This window comes from Tachypleus tridentatus, chromosome 11, assembly GCF_004210375.1.
Source record: "Tachypleus tridentatus isolate NWPU-2018 chromosome 11, ASM421037v1, whole genome shotgun sequence".
NCBI lineage: Eukaryota > Metazoa > Arthropoda > Merostomata > Xiphosura > Limulidae > Tachypleus > Tachypleus tridentatus.
In genome coordinates this window covers 31605362-31632314 of record NC_134835.1, presented here as the reverse complement: position 1 = coordinate 31632314, position 26953 = coordinate 31605362, and the positions used below count along the sequence as shown (strand labels likewise).

The window sequence follows — 26953 nt, the reverse complement described above, 5'->3', positions numbered from 1 at the left end:
AGCTACTCGAGGGCTATCTGTGCTAGCCGTCCCTAATTTAGTAGTGTAAGACTAGAGGGAAGGCAGCTAGTCATCACCACCCACCGCCAAAACTTGGGTTACTCTTTTACCAACGAATAGTGGGATTGACCGTCACATTATAACGTCCCACACGGCTGAAAGGGGCGAGCATGTTTGGCGCGACCCTCAGATTACGAGTTGCACGCCTTAACACGCTTGGCCATGCCGAGCCACATACTGTGATAAAGGTGTTTTAAAATGAATCTTATAGTAATTGGTTTTAATCAATAAAATGTTTAATATTTTGTAATTTTTCACTAGTCCCTAGGAATAAAAACACCTAGTCGCAAAATTGTCAATTAGATATCTTTTTTATACTCTATATGGGCGAAGCATTTTTTATTTTAATAATTTTAAGTTTTGGCAAGAATGTAGGTTTATGAAGCATGCTCTTTATTATTTGCAGGTATGTTACAGAGATACTAATAAAAATAAAAGTTTTACAACTTTATGAACACTATAATAAAATCGGACATCTTTACACTTATAAATTATTATCTGGGGTTAAAGGGTTGTCGTTGAGTGCAAATCTGCATACTGTGACATATAGATTATTGTAAAAACTGGTATAAAAATCAATATTTAACGTTATAATAAAGTCCTCGGTTTTATCGCTTCACCACTCTATTATTATTATGCTTTAGTAAAACCAATGGCTGATGCCACTTGAGAAAGTTTACCTTCCACAACATTGTCTAATCAACAGAAGTTATCTCTATAAATTGCCCACTATGGAACCAGATACGCCAAAATGAGTTGTCACTTGTCTAGGTGTTTTCAACATTCACATCCTTGTAAGTTACAAGGACAAAAATAATCACAACTGGAACAATCAGCAAAATACAAATAACTAGTTATTTTATTCCATACATAACGTATTGTAAACTGTGTTTTCTTTGTTTGTTTCAATTTACGTGTAAAAGTAACTCCACTGTTCTACATAACGTCCCTAAAGGTTAGTAATTCTGAAATCTGTATAGAAGTACAAATCAATTACATATACGATTTAGTAGGATGAAGTATTTTAATTTATTTGATAATTTAATGATTATTCACTTTTCATAACAAAAGAGTTAAAAATAATTAGTTTAAAGGCGATAGTTATAACAAGTTTGGTTGCATAACTCTGTAACAGTCGTATGTTGTGTGATTGGTTGTTGTTGTAGTTCTGCTCACCGAACGTTACTCGAATCTTCGGTGTTCTTAACCGAATATATTTCCCTTTAACGTCGCGTAGTTTGTTGAAATTCAGAGGCTCAGAGACGTTATATACTCGAGAGCGCAAGTTATGAAACAGAAAAAATGTGAGAGAATTAATTAAACAGATCTAAAACGGGTCGGGCGATAATGGGCTATCTGTACTGTGCCCATTAAATAAGGATACAGAAACCCGGTTTTCAACGTTATAAGCATTCACTTACCACTAAGAGAGCTTTTATTGGGAAAAGGCACAACAAAAATCTAATTACCATTTCAAAATGTATCCTAACAAACACGTATATCTTTTTACAAAAACACTATTAACTTGGAAATTTAATTTTCAAAGTTAAGCCTAACCCAATCATGCAACGTCTACAGTACCCTTTGACTAAACAACGGGTTAATATTTAAAGATGCGTGCCAAAAGAAAGTACATCTCTTTAATTTTGTGTTTATCAAACAGTAACATGTAATTAAATACATATCCCAATTGCAGTGGTTTTTCTCGAGCACTTCTCGTTACATATATATTACAAATTTTTTTTTCGTCCATATGATTTGTTTGTCTTTGAATTTTGTGCAAAGCTACATGAGGGCTATCTGCGCTAGCCGTCCCTAATATAGCAGTGTACGGACTAGAGGGAAAGCAGCTAGTCGTCATCACCCACAGCCAACTCTTGGGCTACTCTTTTACCAACGAATAGTGGGATTAGCCGTAAAATTATAACGTCCCTACGGCTGAAAGGGCGAGCATGTTTGGCGCGACGGGATTCGAACCCATTACCCTCAGATTACAAGTCGAGCACTCTATCTCACCTAGCCATGCCGGGCCCATCCATATGCAAAATCCCTAATTATATTTTAACCAACATATTACTACCACCTTTGAACTAATAGAGAATTTGTCCTCAAGTGACAAATTCATAGTTACAGGAAGTTATGAACATAATCTAATTCCAGGACTACAGTGTGTATTAGGACATGATATTTAAACATGTTTGTTTTGTTAACTATGTAAGTATATCATTTCTTCAAATACACAAAGTGCAACAAACAAATGGTCGACATGCTCCTCATGTCTGTTTCACAACATGACATTTTACAGAAGAAATTTAAAAGTCTAACTCAATACTTCTCAAATAAAGAAAAATTAACAATTACTTACTTTTTACAATTGTTTTAGCTTTTCTAAACTATGAATTTAGTTTAAATTGTAACAAAATCACAGATCTAAAAAAAATACTGAAACTCCAAGAATAGTTCTTTACAAATTATATATCTAACACTACTACACAAATTGAAAGTTGGTTGGAATATACATTATTAAAACAAATATGGAAGTTCTGATGTTCAAAGAAATTAGTGTTTAAAATCATAGAATTTCATTATTTGTATTAAACGGTTTTCTACTGGTTATTGAGGTCTTAATAAATAGAATTATTGAAATTTATAAGGTTTTTTTAACAATCAAACAACAGGTTGCTAGGCAGTAAATGAGCAATGTATTTTCATTTATGTCTTTCTGCAAATTTTAGATTATACATAAATATTACTGAAAGTAGATACTGTATGAAGTTTTTCTATTGTACAATTCTGGTACAGTGGACAAAAACAAAAGCTTCCCTGATTAAAAAAAAAAGCACACACAGTTTGGATTGTAGAAATATCCTAAAGGATCATTGTAAAATATTTAACAAGACAAGTAAGCTTTTAAAACACACAACAAATTTATTATTCTCTTACTAGGACATTAAGTTTTATGTAATTATTTTCAATGGTTATAGACAAGAGTCATAGACTTCTGAAATAAACTTCTTAAACACCTAAAAACAATTACTTAATTTGTTTTTGAATCATTTTTCTTTATTTCTGTATTTACAAATATTCATAATGACCTTAGAAAATCGAGTTTAAAATATTACACTTGTACATTCATTGTACGTTTCTTAAAATTTCAAAAATCAGTTGTGATAACAAGGGGAAAAAAATTATAAATACATAATGGGGTAAGAATATTTAACTATTGTAATGTACATAACAATTGTGTGAACATATCAGTATGCACAAAAAGCTGTGTATTCATACATTTGGGGCTTTTTAAAGAATTGCATTATAATATATACATGTATTTCACCAGTTTTAAAGTTTACTTAACTTAAATATCTAAGGTAACTTCCATAAATACTCACAATCAGAATTCAAATTATCTTAAGAAACAAACTCAAATAAATTTAGTTTTATGTATATATATATCTCTTCCAATCTGTTATATTCACATTATATGTGCCATAAAAAGTTCCATATTTTCCATTATCTTTCTACTTGAATTACATAAACTAAACAAAATGAAATACAGTAATACCCAAGCTTTAAAGTTTTATTTAATAAAGTAATTAGCTCATAAAATTATTTGAGATAAATTTCTTTTTCCCACATAAGAGAAATGATTCAACTTGTAGGGCAGATGAATGTAATTCATTCCAAAAAACTAAGAAATTACAGTTTTAGCAAAATTTTTAAACATAAGAGACTTTTCCTAAGTAAACAAAAAGTTACGTTCTTGGGGACAATACTTTACACAATGAGGTAACTATTAACTGAAAGAAGTGTAATAATTTGTTTTTCAATAAAAAAGTTTAAAATACGATTGTTTACGAGGAAGAAATAAATTATATATATTATTCTTATTAATTATGTGCAGTGGAATTAGTAGTTGTATGTAAATATTCTATTACAAATTTGAAATATGCCTCCTGATAAGATGTAATCCAGATGTTAGTGCATTACTTATCTAAATAAAGTGGTACTTGTAGCAAAAAGGGAACCATACTTGACAAATATGTTAATATATGAAACTATAACAGTATAATAATAGGCTACAGTATCTAAGCAATCTTGGTTATGACTATACTGCAAATTGTACAACATTTACTAACAATATACATGTGTGTATATGTATATATGTATTAAAAATGGCTACATGTTCAAAAATGAAATGTAAACTACGATTCAATTTAACCAGAGCAATATTACGTTGTCATTTTTTTAAATTTCCTAAATGTCTCCCCCCAAGAATCTTTAGCTCTGTGTTTTCTTATAGCAAAGCCACATCAGGCTATCTGCTGAGTCCACTGAGGGGAATCGAACCCCTAATTTTAGCATTATAAATCCAGAGACTTGCCACTGTACTAGCAGGGGGATATTTAGCTTTAAATTAGTATAAATACTAAATATATTAAATTTTACATTTTATAATACAAGTTCTCTCTTCTGGACAAGACCTAATTTGGAGATTTTCTGATTTTTCCAGTGAAAATATTGAACATCCAATTTGGAAGTCTGTACTTTATTCTGATGCAAAAATTAATCTGATAAAATCCTAATGCATTCATAAAAGGTAATGCATGTTTTGATATATTCCAGGTACCAGGCAACCATGAAAACTAAAAACCTTCATTTTGTTCATGCATAAGGATGTGTTTAATGGAACTTGAAACAAAAACAGTTCTGGACTCTACAAAATTCAAATTCCAAATTCAAACTCTGTTTCTGAGAATGAATTACTGTAATTGCACAGCACATTACTAATTTTGCACCATTTGTTTTCTTTCTTCTTTCAATTAAAACAATCAGTGTACACATTTAGACTCGCATAGGACCAAGGGCAGTGAGTGCAGGCAATACTATCAAGTGGTTGTTGATATGAAGTGATCGTTATCATGCATTCATTGCTGTGAAAGTAAATAAACACAGTCCCCATTTTATGGGACAAGCAGTAGTGATGTTGGATTAGGCACATCAAAAGACCTTTGTTCAGCATTGTACAGTATGTTAGTGACAAGTAGATAAGATCTATTCTGAAACAACCTATTGGCCTATTATTATCACAGATTTTTATTTTACTTTCTTTCATTACAAGAATCCATCTACTATTTTAATAATTGCACATGTTGAAGTTTGACTTTAATAAGTTACATAATAAAGTTTAACAATGAACTCCTTGTTTCTTGGTGTTAAAACTATATGGCTTGTATCATAACCACACAGCCAACCCAAAGTGTATTCAACTGGACCTGGCTCCTAAATCTTAAAGTATTTGTCAAAATCTGAAGTAATACATGCATGAATGTATGTCATAGATAATTATTACTTGTGTAGCCAAGTGATACTTAACTTCTAAGTAATACATGCATGAATGTATGTCATAGATAATTATTACTTGTGTAGGCAAGTGATACTTAACTTCTGAGACTAAGATCAAATGTAGAATTTAATTGTTTTGGATTTATGATAACTTTAGATGAAAAATCATTGAGTTGTGAAATCAATTTGTACACATTATTACTGTTACAAAATAAATCAACTACATAGCAACTTAATGAATGAGATATAAAGAGCAAATTCTCCTGTGAAAAATAAAGAACCAAAATTTGGTTTATTGTTGAACGTTTTTCAGTGCAAAACTACACAAAAGGGTTAGTTGTGTCATGATTACCAGCAGGGAATAGAATCCTGGATTTTTGTGTTGGATGTCTGTATGGATGCTGCTGATCCACTGGGGGACAGACAGTTGGTTAACCCTCAAAAGGTAAAGTATTTGTGTTATGAGTGGTAGGGTTGGTCAGAATGACTCACAAACAATTACAACACTAGAAAAGAAAAATAATAATAGTAAAAAAAAACTACAACATCACGTCCATTCTGCTCAACACTAAAAACTGAATAAGGTCAGAGCATAAAAGTATCAGATAAAAAGCAACACTAACCGATTTAAAACATGGGTCATTCTGACCCCACCCTACTAGTATTGAGGGTTACTAGTCCAATACACTGGCACAAATGTAGAGATTACTTTGGCAAATCAATATCACAACAATTTTTTTTTGTAATCCTTTTATCTTTTCATATACAATGTGTCGGATAAAGTTTATGTCAATGACTTAAGGAATTACAAATTTACAATTTCAGACATTTCTAATACCTAAAATGAAATTTTAACAGATAGTGTATTCTTGCATGCAAACACTGATAGTCTTGTTAACAATCTTCAATTTGTAGTCTATCAGAAAACAACACATTATAAGAAAACCATAAAGTATACACACACATATCTTACAAAAAATAAAACCCACAAGAGAAAATAACAATAAAATTGTCCAAAAATAAAACAATCAAGAAAACTTAATGTGACCTCATCCTAATATACAACTAACAACAATATTAAGGTACCTTAGCTTAATATTTAACAAGTCTGATGCACATTTCTCTGTGAAAATTCTAGTCTTACATATACATACACACACACACACACACACATTATATACATGTATATATAAAACAGAGCATTTCCAGAGAAACATGCACACATAAAGCAACTTAAAGAAACACACACAATATCATTTTGTGTAGATGATCCAATAAAAATGTAGAGCTTTACTTGTGCAATGTAATTCTGAAAATAAATTAAAATCATTATTTCAGTGGAATTTTAATAAACTATCTGAATTATTCCTAAAAGCAAGCAAATTTTTTTACGCTGTTTCATTTAACATTCAAGTGAAAATTAAGATACACAGTGATGTCCATGTGCTTCTTGTTCTAGGTCCTCTATTCCTTACTTACGTTACTTTGTTATATTACAGAAAGGAGCCTTTTGAATCAAGTTTCCAGCACCATAATACATTATTTTCCAACTCTGCAAGAGGAAGGTGACTCGAACTGAACATATACATGCATTTAAATGCAGAATTAAATGGTAGGAGAACAGATTTGTATATAGTATACATATATATAGATTAACAGTTTCTTTTGTATAGTATTAAACATTAGCAACTGATGTATACATTACCTAATTGTGATTACTTTCTGAGACTTAGCTATCATGAAAGTTCTAAACAAAAACAACAAAATGCATTTACAAATTCCTTTTACAATAAATCAAGCTATATTGTTACATTGTTTAACTAAAATGGAGAAAATTGTACATAAATTCTACGATGCCCCCTCGTGCGTATACTACCTTATTATGACTTCTTTGTAAGACTTAGCCACCATGGAAGTTCTAAACAAAAACAAAATACATTTACAAATACCATTTACAATAAATCCAGCTATATTGTTACACTGTTTAACTAAAACAGAGAAAACTGTTTATAAATAAATTCTATCGTGCTCCCTCGTGTGTACACTACCTCATTATTTCCTTCTTTGTAAGACTTAGCCACCATGGAAGTTCTAAACAAAACCAACAAAATACATTTACAAATACCATTTACAATAAATCCAGCTATATTGTTACACTGTTTAACTAAAACAGAGAAAACTGTTTATAAATAAATTCTATCGTGCTCCCTCGTGTGTACACTACCTCATTATTTCCTTCTTTGTAAGACTTAGCCACCATGGAAGTTCTAAACAAAACCAACAAAATACATTTACAAACACCATTTACAATAAATCAAGCTATATTGTTACACTGTTTAAAGTGAAGGAAGAAAACTGTTCATAAATAAATAAAGTTCTCTCATGCTGCCCATTTCACACTCGAAGTGGAATCAGGTGATGACTAAATACAAGGGACATGGGAGCTGAAAACTTCCTGTAAGAGTTGTGAAATTTTTAAGGAAAAAGTAAAGGTCACATTAAACACAATTCCAAACATTTTGTTGAAATTCATATGTATATATATAGACACATACAAATATATATATATACACACACACATATATATATAAAACACACACACACACACACACACACACACATATATATATATATATATATATATATATATATAAAGATGACTAGAATCTTATACATATCATAGCCATCCTGTTCTTCAGAAGATATGCTGTAGTCTTGTCCTCTGTCTTTTTTGAATAATATTTTGAAAGTCAGAATTAACCTTTGCACAGCCATTATTACTTGAAGCATCAGACCATTCAGCACCAATGTAAATGTTTATTCCACACACCACAGTTGCAAATGGGCGGATTCTTTTCCTTTGTTCCATCATTCACTGCAAACATTTTAAAATACAGGACACTAACAAACAGCAGGTTTTTGGGGTTTTTTCTCCCCCTTTGATAAGAAACAGCAACATAATGCCAGTATTTTTGTATCAGTTTTAGATAAAAAGGAAACAAAGCAACCTTTAGGTTTGGCACAGTTATGCCCACAAAATCTCAGCTGCTTCATAATTCACAAACATTAAAGCAAGTCTCACTGGATCTGAGCTACTAAGTCAAAAGGAAAATATAATAGAAGATACAACTGCAGAGAGAAACGGTTCAATAGCTGGGAAGCACGAATATCTAAACATTTTTCATGAATCCATCATTTCAAAATATCCAAATTATAGCTCATGGCTGATGTCATGTTATATTCAGTTCAATACAAGAACAAAAATGTGTGCAGAATACAAAGGTCACAAGATGTGCACACACACACACACACACAAACACAGATATTTGTATCCTGACATGGCAACAGGGCCTACTTTTCACAAAAAAATCGACAAAAATGAGCCAGAAAATAGCAGTGTATAAAAGCACTGATGCTGCCACAAATGATTCTGTTGCTAGACAGTCTCTTCCCTAGACCAAGTTGTATTCCTTCAGATTTAGTTGCAAAATGGTGTCCTTCACGGCAGCAAATACAAAACGTATGTTTTCTGTGTCTAGAAGTATATTAAGATAAGTGCATTAATTCACAAAACATGGCACGTAGCTCTCAACTAGCAAACAATAAACTCAAAACATATAAACTGAAAATGGAACAAAATTACAGAACCTTATATTCTAATATAATTCCGGTTTCCTTTTAGAAAAGACATTATTCATAAGATTGAATGAACTAATTTTCTCAATGTGATCGAAAGTGTTAATCAACACGTGATTGTTTTATTTCTTATCTATTTGAAAAATAAACCAATCATAATGTGTATAAAAACTATCACGTAATCAAGACATGTCAAAATCTGTAAGTTCAGATTTTGCCAAGGGATAGAAAATTGATATTGCAAGTGAAAATAAGGTTCTTATGGATCACAGGTTTAACATTTGTTTAAATCATAAAATACCTAAAATATCACACTAATAAATTTAGTCTTATTTTTACTTATTTCTATTTCCATACAATCAACAGAAAAATCTAGGAAGTAGGTTAATAATGTAAGTAAGTCAACAGGACTAAGTAGCAAACTGACAGCTTAAGCCATGCAAGTTCTGAATAGCAAAAAAACAGACTTAAGAAAAAAATGCAAGACAGAAAATTAACAAGGATTTGCAACATGAATCTTTCCAATTTGCAGATGATTTATTTATTTATAATATGAAGTTGAATATTTTAATTTAAAGTACAATCTGTGTGGGTGCATCACTGGGTGTTAACTAGCCTTTCAAAACATATTGAAGAAAACCACTTCACATTTCACATGAAGACTTACCAGTGGCAATTAGTTTGATTTTAAAATTGTTCAACATCTTTATGTATTATATCACCCTGAATCATCTGTCAGTCCATTAACCAAATCACAGTAAAGACTTTTGGCATTTCTATCAAATATTTCTTCACACAGAAATGACATTTCTGTAAGGCTTCTGTTAGTTGCATGCCACTAGCCTTGAACTAATTTCCACATAAATTCATATTTTTAACATGAACTGTGCTGAAATGTGATGGCATTAGTATGCAGGAATAGGAGAGTGAAATTATCTCCATGTGCAGTAACTGCTCTGTGTACTTGCACTTGTGATAAGTTCATTGTTAGATGAGACAAGAAAAAATGGTACAATGTAAATGGGTAGGTTACGTGGAAATCAGAGGAAAGAGAGTTTCTACTGGAAATACATTTTCAAATTAGGAAAATGTTAATGTATGAGATAACAAATCACCTCTCAAATGCTAGAATCCCACAATGAAGTGGGGGAGAGAACAGTGCAAAATTTACATAGATGAGCTTCCTTCAAAAATCACTGAAAGGGAAGCCCATGGAGTGAGACACCTCATGGTAGGGACTCCATCGGGGCATACCCATGGAATACATGATCTCATCTCAACCAGTGTACACTCCTCGCTGAGAAGAAAAGAGAGGAAACAAAAGCCTAAGTATCACAGGGATGGGTGGAATACGATCACAACCAAGCACCCACCCGCAAGTCAATATGTGATCAAACCATACAATATATGCTCACCATGACTCTGTCTGCAGGAGGAGGACACAGTACCTCTGTGTGAAGGCTAATCTGTTCTACAATGACAGTGTAACTATTGCCATGCTTTTTACCATAGTATGGTTAGCCCAACTGGTAAGGATTCTCCATCACTTGATTGGAAGGGGGGGGGGTATTTGCACTGGGGATACCCAGTAAAAGCCTATATCTTATTAAACTATCAGCAAGATAAACAATGTGTGACCACAAACCCTATTTTAAAAAATGTATAAGTGCAAGTTAAAAAACTGGGCAATCACTTTTCTAATGGTTGCTTTTTCCATTAACTCTTTTGTGACGGGTTAAGGGTTCAAGGCCACGTCATTACAGTTGTTGACTTGGATTAAAATTTTATCAAACTATTATTTAATGAATTTGTATTAATATGTTTGGAATCAAACTGTAAATTATAATTAAACTTTAATATTAGATGCAAGTTAATTTCTTAATTCAAAAATAAATATTAAAAGAACCCACCTAAATATAGATTTTTAATGAGTCACATGATCAAAATTAGATATTTATTATGTCAAATTACTAAGTGTATAGTTTTATGCAAATTAGGAACTCAAATTACCAATATTGACAAACTAGAATATAAAACAAAAACCTCATGTATTTTTATATTGCTCAGATGTGGCTCATGTACTGAAACAAACACAATGGCCCCATTACCTCTTAATTTTTAGAAACAGTCCCTTTTATGCTCTTACTACAATATTTAACATGTGAATAACCAATCAACAATTCCCTTGTGGTTTTCTCAGCCATTTTAATCTGTGAAAAGGCTACTACATTATTTGAATTCAAGATTTCAAGGAGGTAAGTTGTGTCTTTAGTCTGTTCAAAGTTTCATACTTATTTTAAGACCTGAATACAGCTTAGTTACTAATTTAATAAATTATAGTGGGATTCTATGATATCAGTACAGTTATTTATGATTTTTTGGTTATTCACCTGTATATATAATAAAAAAAATTTTGTTTGATATCCTCCATATGCAAAATTATAAAAGGCTTAGCAACCTATGTCCAGCAGCAGCCAAGTTCAAAGGTTGTAGGTAGAAGAGGACTGTTTGCTTTACTTCTATATTTATTGTTCTATATTTTAAGAAAAAGAAAGTTCCTTAACTTATTTCTAAATATTAATAACCTACATACATTTTGTATTTAAATGTTACTGTATAATACTAGTCCAATAAAACATAGCCAAGAAATGGAAGACAAAAGGTCAGTTTTACGTTACTGGACATGGTAACGTGCACACATACACCACGTCACTGGAAGTTATGTAACGTTAGATAGGCAAGCCTAGAAGGTCAATATATATAAAATAGAATGTTATAGACTTAAGCTACTGATACTAAACATTTGCTTTTTTGTGTTATAATATGTACTCATTCTAGCATAAAAAAATTTTAAAAAATCCTAATTCTTTGTGACAGTTACAAGGTCGGTCAGATGACAGACACCAAGTAGGGTACAGACAATAACATGAAATATAAAGCTTTCCTAAAAACAAACATTTGAAATGTGCTCAGAAGGTTTTAAGATATTACATAAACAATATTTGAGATTTCTGGGGTAAAGAACAGGTTTTTCAATCAGTGATGTCGAGAAACCCACTTGTTGAGAAATTTATATGCAAAAACGGCTCGTTTGGGTTGAGAAAATATTTTACATAGAAGAGCGAACAACGTTTGACCTTCTTCAGTCATCGTCAGGTTCACAAAGAAAGAGGTAACTAACGAAGCTGACCACATGTTTGAAAGGGATTGTGTAACTGAGTGTCGAATGTAGAGGTGTATTAGATGTTTGAATATATAATTTTATTTATTTTATTATATTAATATAGGTATAAAGGCATTCCTTTATATTGGTTTATTTTGGGTTTAAGTTGTTGTATAAGTAAGGCTTCTTTAATTTTGCGTCTGTTTATGTTTCTTTATTTAGTATTTGAGTGTTTTCTATGGTTATGTTGTGTTTATTTGACTTGCAGTGTTCGAAAACGTGTGAAAGTGACTTTTTATGTTCTTTGAATCTGATTTCCATTTTTCTACTTGTTTCTCCAATATAGAAGTTGTGGCAGTTATCACATTGTATTTTATAAATAATGTTGGTGTGGTGTTTGTCAGTGTAGTTTTTACATAGTATAGACCATAGTTTTGTGCCTGGTTTTTGAATAAATTTGGTATTAACTGGAATGTCATATTTTGTTACTAGTTTTTGCCAAATGTTTTGTCATGTCATCTACATATCTGTACCAGTATAGTGGTGGATGTAATGCTGTGTTAATTGCTTGTGTTTCAACTTGTGTCATAAAAATATTGGAACTTCCAACCACTGAAGCCTGCAAGATAGCCTTAGAACTCTATATCCAAGACCCTAACCCAACTATAGACATTCCCAGTAACCAGTTAGCAACCTTCATAGAATTCACCACGATAAAGACAAACTTCATGTTCAACAACCAAAACTATATACAAACAAATGGCCTAAGCATGGGCAACCCAGTATCACTAGTTCTTGCTGCTATTTTTATGACACAAGTTGAAACACAAGCAATTAACACAGCATTACATCCACCACTATACTGGTACAGATATGTAGATGACACGGTTCTTTGGATTCAAATCTACAGAACACATACTTAATTTTTTCAATCACATTAACTCTATACATCCCAATATTAACTTCACATGTGAACAGGAAGAAAGCAATCAAATATCATTTCTTAACCTCAAAATTACAAGAACCGACACACAGTTCAAAACAGAAATCCACCGAAAAATCACCCATACTGGACTATACATTCCTTGGGACTCAGCACATGAAACAAAACAAAAACTCAACATACTAAGAAACCAAATAAACACAGCCATAAAACTATGCTCACCAGATAAAATTAACAATGAATTAGACAAAATAAAACAATACTTCATCAACATCAATAAGTTTCCTCCACAAACCGTAGAAAACATTATACGCACACACCTAGACAGAAAGCAAAATCAAGCAACTAAAGTAATTATATCTTACGAATCAAAAAATCACGAAACCATATACTGCTGTATACCATATATTCCTGACATCAGTAAACAAATAACCAACATTTGGCAAAAACTAGTAACAAAATATGACATTCCAGTTAATACCAAATTTATTCAAAACCAGGCACAAAACTGAGGTCTATACTATGTAAAACTACACTGACAAACACCACACCAACATTATTTATAAAATACAATGTGATAACTGCCACGACTTCTATATTGGAGAAACAAGTAGAAAAATGGAAACCAGATTCAAAGAACATAAAAAGTCACCTTCACACGTTTTCGAACACTGCAAGTCAAATAAACACAACTTAACCATAGAAAACTCTCAAATACTAAATAAAGAAACAAACATAAACAAACGCAAAATTAAAGCCTTACTTATACAACAACTTAAACCCAAAATAAACCAATATAAAGGAATGCCTTTATACCTATATTAATATAATAAAATAAATAAATTATATATTCAAACATCTAATACCGCCCTCTACATTCCGACACTCAGGTACACAACCCCTTTCAAACATGTGGTCAGCTTCCGTTCAGTTACCTCTTTTTTTTGTGAACCTGACGATGACTGAAGAAGATCGAAACGTTGTTCGCTCTTCTATGTAAAATATTTTCTCAACCCAAACAGGCCGTTTTTGCATATAGGTTTTTCAATCATAATATGAAATCACTTTGCATTTGGACTAGTAACCAAACATACTCGATATTTCACAAACAAATCTTCAGTAAAAATATTTCATTACAAAATATGATGTTTTAGTAAAAGAAACTTGTAATCTCTACTAAAAGTCCACCAAATTTTGTGAAGTTTTACATGCTGTATCAAAAGTTATAGAGTAAATACTTAACACGTGCAAATTTGTGTATGAACTTGTGTGTGTTATACCAAGCATGATGCAAAAGGGTTAATAGTCCATGGAATTGGTACAGTCTGGATTAAAAAAAACAAATTGTATACCAGAATATATGGAGAGGTCTTGCAGAAATCTTACCTCAGACCCTGTTTGATGAAAAGGAAGACATATTTACCCATTTCAAAGACAGTGGGTTATGTGAAGTACAACAAGAGGTGGTTGTCAAAACAGCAAGATGGTGCTTTTGATTACTTCCTTTTTACCACCTTTGTCTCACTCAGCATTCTCACTAGACATTTTCATACTGCCCTACCTCAGTTCATTGCCTCAAATAAGCCAAATTAAAATATATGAAAACTCCCCATGTACAGATAAATAATCTTCCATGAGCAAGGACAAAGAGGAACTACAACATTTCTGAACACCCCTGTTGGGGAGAGAATTCCTCAGACTTCTTTCTCTACACTCCTGCCAAAGTTTCATTCATTTATAACAAGTGACAAGTGTGTGGGGAGCTTTCCATGTGCCCCTCTATTAGAGGATCTTGTCTGACGGTCAGCAAAAGTAGGAAGCAAGAGAACAACAAAGTTTACAAATTAGATGCAAACAAATGTGAAATAGCCTACAAACATTCATACCCATGTAAGAATATATTAATCGGGCAAGTTGATGGACACATTCAATAAGAGCAGAAGGAGAGAAGCCTGTGGAAGAAGATGAGCACCAGTGTAGAAACAGATAACAGCAGGACCCACAAAAGGAGATGTCTGTGATAAGAAACAACAAACAGGAGATGGTCAAGGTTTGAATGATCATGGAGGTTAGAAGGAAGGGAAATGGAAGAGAAATCCATACAGCTTCAATCCAGATCTACAGTGACCACCACCAAATATCAAGTGCACACACACATCTTAACAAATAGAGAACTAAGTGAAAGAAGTGGAACAGGCTAAGCTGCAAAAAGAAGGGAACAAATGTATTCAGAAATCCCTACTGGAGTATGATGAAATATCTTAAAAGATGGAGGGAAAAGAGTGAACATAGATGGGTAGTGAGATAAGACATGAAATTAAGAAACCAGAGAGTGAAATAGAAGATAAAATGCCCAATCAAGAAGCAGATCCAATGGATACCTAAGAAAAGGAATAGATAAAGGAAGAATGTCTCTAAGTCAAGATGAACTAATGGGAAGGAAGAAAGTATGAAGGTCCGAGAAAGATGTTAGAGAAAGGAAACAGCAGCATAAACCCTTACAAAAAGCAAAGGATGAGGTTCAAATTAATGCTAAGAATTGGGTTTGTGGTGTAAAGAATGGTCAATATTAAAGGAGTCAAGCGAGATATAAGAAAAAGAAACATACCCGAGAATAATATCCAGAAAGAGAATGGAATGTTAAAAACATTCCTTGAATAATCAAGCACTATCCAAAATAAATAAGGTTAAATATGCAGTCCCATAGGCCTTTAATGACCAAAGAGAAAGAACATTGGCTTGAAAAACAGAAGTAAAAGGCTTAATAAGCATGTGGTGATCCACAACAGAATGAAGAAAGGCTGCATCATCTCCAACTATTAAGGAGCCTCCAGAAGTGATAGTAGAAAATAAGTATAACACACATACAGCAGAAGTCATCACCACTTGAAAAGTCATAACAAAAATTAAAGTTTTTGGAACAAAAGCTAAAGAAAACAAAATTCATAGTTGCATTAAGAGCTGTATGTCTTATGAAATAGAACTACGATGAGAAATATTATCATCTCCATTTAATAAAAGGTTAAAAAAAAAGAACTAAGTAATCATGTGTGCAAATGCATAGAGAGAGTTACTGAGCTTGAAGGTTGTGTCTATCCCCTATTGGTAGAGGGTTACTGTCACATGATGACATCACCATGCACCACAACAGTTCATGTCAGCATGAAGGTTGTGTCTATCCCCTATTGGTAGAGGGTTACTGTCACATGATGACATCACCATGCACCACAACAGTTCATGTCAGCATGAAGGTTGTGTCTATCCCCTATTGGTAGAGGGTTACTGTCACATGATGACATCACCATGCACCACAACAGTTCATGTCAGCATGAAGGTTGTGTCTATCCTCTATTGGTAGAGGGTTACTGTCACATGATGACATCACCATGCACCACAACAGTTCATGTCAAGTTAGGTGTGAGTTAGCTCAGGGCTAGTAGCATGTGAATGTCACAGACAGACATACAAGAGAAACAGTAGAGTGTGTGTGTGTGTGTTGAGGTGAGTTATCATTTTAGTAAATGGATGTAATACATATCAACTAGTTAACACTGTCATTAGAAAAGCAAGATTAATTTAAATCATACAAAGCTCTCCACAAGATGCAACAAGCCTATTTCTCTACAATGTGATACACGAAATATATGTAAAAACAGCTGGTTTGGGTTGAGAAAATTTTTTATGTAAAGGAAACTGTGTTGTTTTTTTTATTCCCGACATCAGCAGAAAAATAATCAACATTTGGCAAAAACTAGTAACAAAATATAATATTCCAGTTAATACCTTATTTATTTAAAAACCAGGCACAAAACTAGGTTTATACTGTGTAAAAACTACATGACAAACACCACACCAACATTATTTATAAAATACAATGTGATAACTGCCACAACTTCTATATTGCAGAAACAAGTATAAAAATGAAAACCAGATTCAAAGAACATAAAAGTCATCTTCACACGTTTTTGAACACTGCAAGTCAAATAAACACAACATAACCATAAAAAACACCCAAATATTAAATAAAGAAACAAACATAAACAAATGCAAAATTAAAGAAGCCTTACTTATACAACAACACATGCCCAAAATAAACCAATACAATGGAACACCTTTATACCAATATTAATAAACATAATCAAACATCTAAGTACGCCCTCTACTTTCCTACACTCAATTACATAACTGCCTTCAAACTCCTGGTCAGCTATCGGTCAGTTACCTTTTTCTTTCATTGTGAACCTGATGATGACCGAAGAAGGTTGAAACATTGTCCACTCCTCTACATAGTTTTTTCTGCCCATACAAACCGTTTTTACATATTTCTCTACAAGTGGGTTTTCTCATCATCACGAAATGTAACACACAAATATTATATTTCTGCTGAATCATATTGTTTGAAAGTATTCAAGGTATAGTTGTGTGTATTGTAATTATGAGGTGCTAGAATTTTTTTACATAAAAAAATCGGAAAGCAAAGAAAAGTTTTTTGTGATGAAAAGAAACTCACTTGAAGTAAAAATGTATCTCAGGACAGCTGGTATGGGTATTAACACTCATACTGATAAATCAAGGAACAATGTTTTGACCTACGAAGGTTAAAGCCATCCAAAGACCATCTTATCCTTCAAATATTCCTTTTTTTAATTTTCAAGAATAAATGATACACCAAGAAAAACAACAAATGAAATCTCACTGATAGTTAAAAATCAGAGGTTTGCACAGCTAGAAAATCTAGAACCTGTTACTTATCATGAAAAGTATTCAGGTCCTGTTTGAGTAATAACAACAGAAAATAAACTTGTGCTAAAATACTCAAAAATATTATTTTGTTAAGATCATAATACATAATTAAATGCTGTATGTATGCTGCATATGCTCTCTCTCTTTAAGTTTGCTGATTTAATTAGCTTCTTAGAAATGAAAATGATGAAATGAGAAAAGAAAAATTTCATACTAAATATAGTTACCAGCATTAAATGTACTCCATGATGCAAGATTCTTTGTTTCATGTTTAACTGTTGTTTTTTAAGTTCGTATTAACATCAGTTAAATAACAACCATGTTATCACAGTAGTAAATTACAAAAAAAAAATGACTTGGGGTAGATAACCTAAAAACCAGGATCTTCGGGCTTTCACACAGCCTCACCAAGCTCTGTTAAAAATTACTACTTATAAAGTATAAGACAAACAGATTTACACTTGTTTCGATCATCATAACACAAAATTTAAAACGTAATATGACGCTGTAATAAAGTTTAGAAATAAGATATGTATTAAGGTGTTATGAATCTTTCATGCAGCATTTTGTAAGTTAATACACAAAGAAGTTAAACAACATTATGGTCATCTGTGTAATACGATATTTGTTTGCTTGTAGAATTTTTGTGCAAAGCTACTCGAGAACTACCTGTACGAATACAATCTTTAATAAAACTTTAACTTTCTTGTATGTTTTGAGCAAAAACATTATATGATACAAACAAACAGGTGATAAAAAAAATGTCAAAATTTAGTTTTTATCCATCAAAGATTGCTTCAGTATAATACACCTAATGCTCATGTACAACTTCACCTTTCTATGCTGTGCTGTTTATCAGATAAGATTCACTGAACTACAGAACTTTTCCTATCCCAAAATCTGGCCCCCATAATTTTTCAAGCAAAAAAATCTCTACATATCTGTAACATTTATATCTGCAAATTGATTATGCCTTTTCAGAAAACATATTACCCACATGTGTCATTTTCACTTCCACTTATTTAATCCTTCAGAGCTGTATGGTTCCCTCATATTTTTGGGCAAAACTTGCTCCCCAGTCAAAATTAAGCCCCATGTTTACGTTTCTATCCATCCCCACAATCAACAAAACAGATTCAGTGAAAAAACAGAAACAGTCATATTAATTGTACAGGAATGATATCTATTTTTCAAAACTCATGAACAATTGAGATACCTGCCTCTAATAGTTTGATGATTCCTTACAAAGAACATATTATTTTTTCTGTCTTACACCCAACGAAAGGAAAGGCAGAAATTTTTATCATAAGGAAAATAACTTGCTGTGTTTCGTAAACTAGGTAACTTATCCCAAGTAATAAATGTATCTACATGGGGTAGACCATCAAAATTCAAAGAAACATTTGAAACTGCTGAACAGAGAAGGGATCTGTGTGGTCAGCATTTTGGCTAAACCCTTGAAGGTCACTTGGCTGAAATGCTGACCACATATTTTTCGTTATTTTAGTCACTGTGATCATAAAGTAATTATTTACGATTAAAAAAGATCTTCAATTATTTCTAAAAACTGCATATATTTGAATTAGACATTTCATCAATGTACATTTTCAATCATTTATGAAAGTTTACTTTCATATCCATATTCATATAACTCAGCTATATCTTATAAGTACTTAAACTACGTATATTACATGAAAGAAACAAAGTTCTACAAATGTTTGAAAAATAAAAGTTTTCAAAAAGTGTGAATGAAAGCAACAGCTTCTTTTACAAGAGTGAAACACAAAAATTGACTCACTTTAGTATTCACAAAAAATTTTGAAAACTGTCAAGACATAAACAGACCACCTAAATTAAACCTTACACTCATGACTTAAATGTAGTAAGTAGGTTAAGCAGCAAATATGAAAATCAAATTTTGAAGAAAATAAATTTAAAAAATAAGACATGCAAAAGATAGGAAGAACGTCAGACCAAAGAAACATTTCTGTCAAGAAATACAATAACAACAACAAATAAGAAAAAAATGTTACAAGAACTACTGCAATAAAATTTAGTTACATGCAAAGGGGGGTGATAGGGGGGTGAAAAAAATATAGTAATTTGCCTCTGCCAAACCTCCACATAAACACTGCTCATTTCACAAACTTCCTTCTATACTAAGGTGTCTTTTACTTCCTTGGCAATCAATGCATTTAATATTTATACTGCATTATAGCTTGTTCAAGACGGTCAAAATGATTGGCAAAAAAAAAAAAGTTGTCTCATGCTCTGACAATATCAGAAAAAAATAAATTATAATACTATGTTTGATACATACGATGTGACAGTTAGAATCACTAAATGATAAATACTTCAAGAAATATCAATCTTTAACAAGGTGTAACGCATAACTGCAAAAGCCCTTGTTAAGTTTTTATTACACTTTGAGAACCTACCTTTAACGTTTTGAACAATAAAGATAATTTATCTACTGAAGGTGCCGTGAGATTGGATTTTTACATATTAATACTTCTTTAGTTATCTGGTCTCCCTCTAGACTTGCAGAAGCGGTTACCTAGACCAGAACGAATATTTATATAAAGACAGATGATCCATGTGGGACAATGAAATAGGAACAGGTACCTGTTGCACATGTGAAATGAGAATAGATGATTTTTTCACTGTCTGGGTTGAGGTCCACAAACATTTTCAAGATGAATTCCCTTCCCTGAACAGCATCTCTCTTTGGCCCTAAAGAAGCAAAAGTGAGAGGAACAGGAACATTTGTGAAATCAGGAGGGGAATACTGTAGCAAATGTGGAGGTTTGGAAATAAGTTTCTCTGAAATATTCTTCCTCACTTTATGGCTATGATAATTCCCTTTTCTTTTAAGGAAAAAATAATATTTCTCAAGCCTGCTAGGAAATGTAAATTTTGTAAAACAAGCATCCTAATTAAGGTGCTGATAAAACCACTGATGGTATACCATAAAAACTGCACCAACTTTCAAAAATCAACACTTTATTCACTGATGAAAAAATTTTATAAACAAGTAAACGTAATTTTGGTTGTATAATTTCTTCTTGTTATAGAAGTACTTATATGCAAGCTAGAAATCTAAGCCATAACACAAAGGATGTTTGATATTTCAGAGATAATGAAGGTATTTCAGAACTTCATTTCCTGGAAAACCTTTCAGTGATATGTCCAGTTCCATTTTCAATGAAAGAGTTTGTGAAAAGCTGAAGAAAAGAAACTGTGTGTAAGTTGTCAATGTATGACTGACCTGTGGCACAAGTGAAGTGTGAGTAAACCATATGATCTGGGTATGGACTTTGGTCCAGATACATCTGGAGAATGAACTCACGAGCTGCGATGTAGTCTTGCTGAGGGCCTAAAACATGGAACCTTAACATTAATAACACTCACTGTGCCCATTAAACTACACCAGGGCATCACTGATATTTAATTATAGAACTGGCATGATTATTTTAGTTCCAGGTATAATGTAAAGACAAAGTTACAGTAATACATGAGTAGGTTTGTAAGCAAAACTGTCAGATCTGTTATAATAAAATAAAAAATAATGTACTTTTTTGTCCCTTAACGTCCTGTTCTCTTCCCAGTCTTTACATGTATAATACAAAACACTGTTTTAAAACTTAAAATTGTATACATAGCAAATTTTAAAATGTTTTTTAGTATAATCCTGAAGCTCTCTCCATCACTTTAGGAGCACCTGCAAACATAAAAACCTCAATTTTTTTTACAAAAATAAATAAAACTTACTTTCTCTGTACAAATGTATTGCATTTGTAGTGTTATCTGTTGAATATGGGGAAACAGTAATGCAGATTTATCAGAAATGTTCAGTGAAATTCACCTATAATTCATAACGAAATCTAACATTTCTGGTTTGAAAACATTTTATGGTAGATTAGATTCAGGTATTAACTAAACAATCAGCAAGCAGTGAAATGTAATGACACAATTATTTGGGTGAGTTGAAAATGAAAGAATACCATTAATGTCTGCCTTGATTACTATAACTTACCTCTAAAAGACAAAAATAAATTAATTCAAGGCCTTCTGGATTTTTCATAAAATAGAGTTGGTTTTAATTTGAAATTGTACAAAATCAATAGCATAAATATTTTTTTTTTAATAGGTTGTATCAAAAACAAATCCTGTACATTTACCAGAATGTCATTACACTACACAGGCAGAATAAATGATAATTGGCAAGATAAAGAAAAAAATCAAATTTTTTTGACAACAATTTCAGGTTAAGGACATCTATAAAAACAAAATGGCAGTAGTTCATATTCTGTTCAGAGTATGGCTGTTGTGTGAAAAGAAAATGTTTAGCAAATGTAAATATGACGGTTAGAAGTAACTTTAACATGTTGTATCACTCGAACTGTTGAGTAATTTCATGTGGATTGTATTTATTGTCGAATATCTTGCCTTTGTAAAGTATTATTCACTACTAAAATATGTTTTCATGTTATAAGAGACCTTAATGAATAAAATGTGATTTTAAAAAATTATCCCAATCAATGCTGAAACAGCTAGTCTTAAATGTTTTGAAAGGACAAATAATTAAAAAAACATATTACTGTTATAAAAGATGAAAATTTGGAACTGACTGGAGTAAGAGTTGACCCATATAAGGCAACTTTTTTTTGATGGGCTTTACATAATTTCAAACATTCTACATTATCTTTCCCATCAAAATTCATATTTCAAACAATAGTTTCATAGCTGGTAAAGGTTTCCATATATGTGTGCAAGCGAACAGTATTAAACACGTACAGATTAAAAAATTTATCTAATACACTAACAGTGAATAACATTTTCTTATAATTTCATTTTATTATTTCAAAATATTCTAATCTCTAAAGCCAACATGACAAATCCATAAAACCATCAATTTCTTTTTCCTGTTAAAATATTTTACACTAACATGAAAACACTGCAAGCATTAGTCGAGTTACATGGAAGTACTTTCATGTGTGCATGTAATCACTGAATGTTTTCAAGTTTGTTTGGCAAACCCAAGGTTTGTTGATGGGTTGTATTGAAGGCACCTCCAAGTAGCTTTACAAGAAAATAAATTCCTGCAATTATATTTCAAGCAACATAAATGGATTAAACTCAGGAAAATGTAGTTTCTCTTCTACTAATATATCTTTAACAAAAATAGTGTGCAATAAAGTGTGGTATCTTGTTGAGGAGCAGTATGTCAAAATATTTTCTGTTCATATGAATACATAATTATATGGTACCTTGTGGTATTTCATTGAGGAGCAGTATGCCAAAATTATATTTTCTGTTTATATGAATAAATAATTATGTGGTACCTTTATCATATAAGGCAAGTAGGAAATTTAGAAATACACAATGCAACATCTACCTATAATTCTTGTATGTTTTTAAAATAAACATTTAACCCTAAAATACCAGCCAGAAATAAGTTTTCTATCATTAACATCAAGCAGTATGGGATCATATATATGCAAAAATGGCTCATTTGGGTTGAGAAAATATTTTACGTAGAAGAGCGAACAACGTTTCGACCTTCTTAGGTTATCATCGGGTTCACAAAGAAAGAAAGAGGTAACTGACCGGAAGCTGACCACATGTTTGGAAGGGGTTGTGTAACTGAGTGTCGGAATGTAGTGGAAGGTGTTACATGTTTGAATATACAATTTTATATTATTTATTATATTTAATATAGGTATAAAGGTGTTCCTTTATATTGGTTTATTTTGGGTTTAAGTTGTTGTTCATTAGTAAGGCATCTTTTATGTTGCGTTTGTTTATGTTTGTTTCTTTATTTAGTATTTGATTGTTTTCTATGGTTATGTTGTGTTTATTTGACTTGCAGTGTTCGAAAACGTGTGAAGGTGACTTTTTATGTGAACCTGACAATGACCTAAGAAGGTTCAAATGTTGTTTGCTCTTCTACGTAAAATATTTTCTCAACCCAAACAAGCCGTTTTTGCATATATATTTCTCTACAAGTGGGTTTCCTCGACATCACTGAGTATGGGGTCATAGTTACCCCATGCTGGTATTCTAGGGTTAGTTATTATAACCAACATTCTTATCTTTCAATGTATATATATATATTTTGTTTAAAAAAATTAAAATAAAACATGAAAATCCTAACCATGATAAAGTAAAACACAACTTACCATCATACTCAGGAAAATAGTCAACAAGATGAGAAAACATGATTTTTTCTTCCAACAAATCTTTTTTGTTGAGGAAGAGAATAACTGATGAGTTTAGAAACCAGGGATATGTAATAATTGTCTTAAAAAGTGCTTTACTTTCTTCCATTCGATTCTGAAAAAAAAAAACCATCGTCACAGTTGTAACAGAACATATGTGCAAAAACCATAAGTATTTTCAACATTGTTTTATGAGCTATAGAAAACACAGAATTAGTAGGATTGTTTCATCTTAAAGTTGAAGGTTCAAAAGAGTAGGACAGGATAAATATGATTATAAACTAATTTATGTCAAGGTATTTAGTGAAATTAATTTTTTACATGAAATAAAATACCATTTCCATTTAAGATATTCCAATACCTAAACAAATAATAATAAAATATACAATATTTATTATGAAATATATGTGTTGTGTATCTATCATGATGATTAGCAAAAGTAAAAATTCTGATGTTGTTTTCCACAGATTTTTTCAACATTACTTAAGTAACAACAGAAAATGTACATTTCTTTTTTAAATTACATCAGTTATGTGGTAAATATAAGCACTTTTCTGCAGGATGCCAAATTGGAAAGCTTTTATCTTAACTTCTTTGAGCACTTTAATTTTTCTTAAAACCACATTAGTAAATGTATTGAAAAATATAAATAATTTGGAACTTTTCACAAGTGTTTTCTTACATACATGCAGTTGTGTATATGTCTACACACTGTTGACATGACACAAAGTCAAAAAGAGATCAAAATTACCTTGATACAAAACAAAATATTTATTACAAGTTCACTATGCCTGTATTTAAAACATGTACCAAACAGATTATTATATTATGATGGGTACTACAGTTTTTAATAAACACATTATCTTAATTATCGAAGATTAAGTTTCATATTCAAATTACCTCAGTATCAACCAGATCTATTTATTTTATTAAATTTGTTACAAAATTTAAGTTTATTAATAAGTTACAATTGTAGTTTCTATAATTTTGGGTCATGGTCCTCTTTCAGTTTATTCACTGTTATTTTCACAATACCTCAAAAATGACTTTTTATTGAATTTTGTCAAACTAACCTCATTATCTGATTCAAAAAGAATTTGATCATATTCACTTAAGGCAACAAGAAAGATTATTGATGTGACATTTTCAAAACAGTGGATCCATTTTCTCCTTTCAGACCTCTGGCCACCAACATCGACCATTCTGGGAAGGAAAAATATTTCAAAATATCCATTCCATCTGAGTAAATCTGACTGTACAAAATTATCCCTAAATAACTCTTCCATTTCAATCCTCTTACAGGATTTAGGTATAAGAGAAAACATTAAAAACAATATATGTAAACACAGTGAGTCACTGTTTTTTTTCATATTCAAAGTACCTAAATTTTTATTTCATTCCACATCTAAAAACACAACCATAGTAGATGGTTTTCACTTTTATATATATGTAAATACACTAACGACTCTTAGAACCTTTTATTTGATAACACACCACAAAATGAAACATTCTCAAAATTATTATTGTGACATATCTTTCTACCTAATGCCAGTTTTTAGCTCAAACAAAATTTGTCAAGTTGGCCAGACCCTTGTTGTGTGTAATAGTGCCAGTTTCCTACGTAACACTAAGAGATAGCAATGATGATATAATATTATAGCTACTTGTGGGAAAACTATTAGAAACATTCTATTCACTCATGTGAAGTTGTATTTCCTCATGAACTGTTTTTTTTACTTAATCTAAATGATATGTTAACTTTCACTAGTCATAACTAAAGGAATATCAATGGACCATGTATTCCCAGTTGAGAAAGCAAACTAAAAAGATAAAACTCCTTAAATATGTGGGAATGTAATATTTATATCCTTGTACTGTGTTAGATCAACATGTTAACATGAAAACAGTAATGTATAAATTACAGTACCTAATGCCTAACATCACACATGTATGTAGTTGGATATGATACTCAGAGCTCTCTGCCAATCTCATTATGCTAGCAAGCATTTTTTCCCAAAAATGACATGTTACACATTACCGCATTAGCAAGAAACAGCACAGTGTACGATATAATAGATGATAAATTGGCCTAAGCCTAAAAAGGAATTAACTCGGCCCTCTTGGCATTTATTTTTATAGGCCTATCACGTAGGCCTACTAGTCTTAAATTTGTTTGTTGCCTTGCCTAATTACAGTTCACGTCCTTTTTCTAATAAGCATTTTTTGAAAATAAGTTTTGTTGTTAACTTCTTCAGTGTTTGTTTACCGAAATTAGACTGTCAATCAACAATTAGCCCTCCCAAGTAATTAAGTAAATGTACATCACGTGCCTTTCTACATAGAACGTAGTACAGAGTGTTGTCCGACGGAGTGTACATGTAAACAATAATGGTTGTGCCCATGGGTTTAATATTAATTTCATCTTATCTGGTTTTTTCTTCATCCTTCTATATGACTTAAGACTAAAAAAGCATTCAAGTACAAGGTAAATTAACTAAAATGAATAATAAAGACACTAGTACAGTAGATTACTGACGTACATATTTTTCATATGGAAAACCTAATGAAAGTGATCCTAAACAGTGATCCTCTGATCTACTCCTGCATTAAGGCTTGACTAATTGCATTCCCACAGAGATTGCACACATTGTGTACATGGCCAATTCCTGGAAGATAACTACTGCATAAATTAAGAACTACTTGTAACATTATCACCCACCACTACCAGACCTTGAGATAAGTTTTATTTTGTATCACAAAAGGAAGCATGCACTTTCAGTGTGATTAATAATTAAAGGCATTAACTACACAAAGCACCATTATCATAAAAACTATTTATTAGTC

At 31.7% G+C, this 26953-nt stretch overlaps 1 protein-coding gene and 1 long non-coding RNA gene across 4 annotated transcripts in view; one reads left to right on the top strand and one right to left on the bottom strand.

Annotated features, from left to right (window-relative positions):
* Positions 1–826: 826 nt before the first annotated feature.
* On the top strand, positions 827–26304 carry LOC143231874 (uncharacterized). The gene is made up of 4 exons (XR_013017265.1): positions 827–1015; positions 5717–5848; positions 6903–7015; positions 25287–26304. It is a non-coding gene; the product is annotated as an uncharacterized LOC143231874 (long non-coding RNA).
* Positions 1562–26953, bottom strand: part of LOC143231873 (guanine nucleotide-binding protein G(q) subunit alpha-like) — a 44383-nt gene continuing 18991 nt past the window's right edge. Inside the window, exons 5-8 of one of the 3 annotated variants that reach the window (XM_076466633.1) lie at positions 25183–25312; positions 24071–24224; positions 21157–21264; positions 1562–8938 (exon numbers count right to left, since the gene is read on the bottom strand). In XM_076466633.1, the coding sequence (XP_076322748.1) occupies positions 8856–8938; positions 21157–21264; positions 24071–24224; positions 25183–25312 (475 nt within the window). In that variant the 3' untranslated portion in view covers positions 1562–8855. Of the gene's footprint in view, positions 8939–20513; positions 20622–21156; positions 21265–21714; positions 22991–24070; positions 24225–25182; positions 25313–26953 lie in introns of those variants that run through there. The other 2 variants (XM_076466634.1, XM_076466636.1) reach the window with 2 other exon arrangements.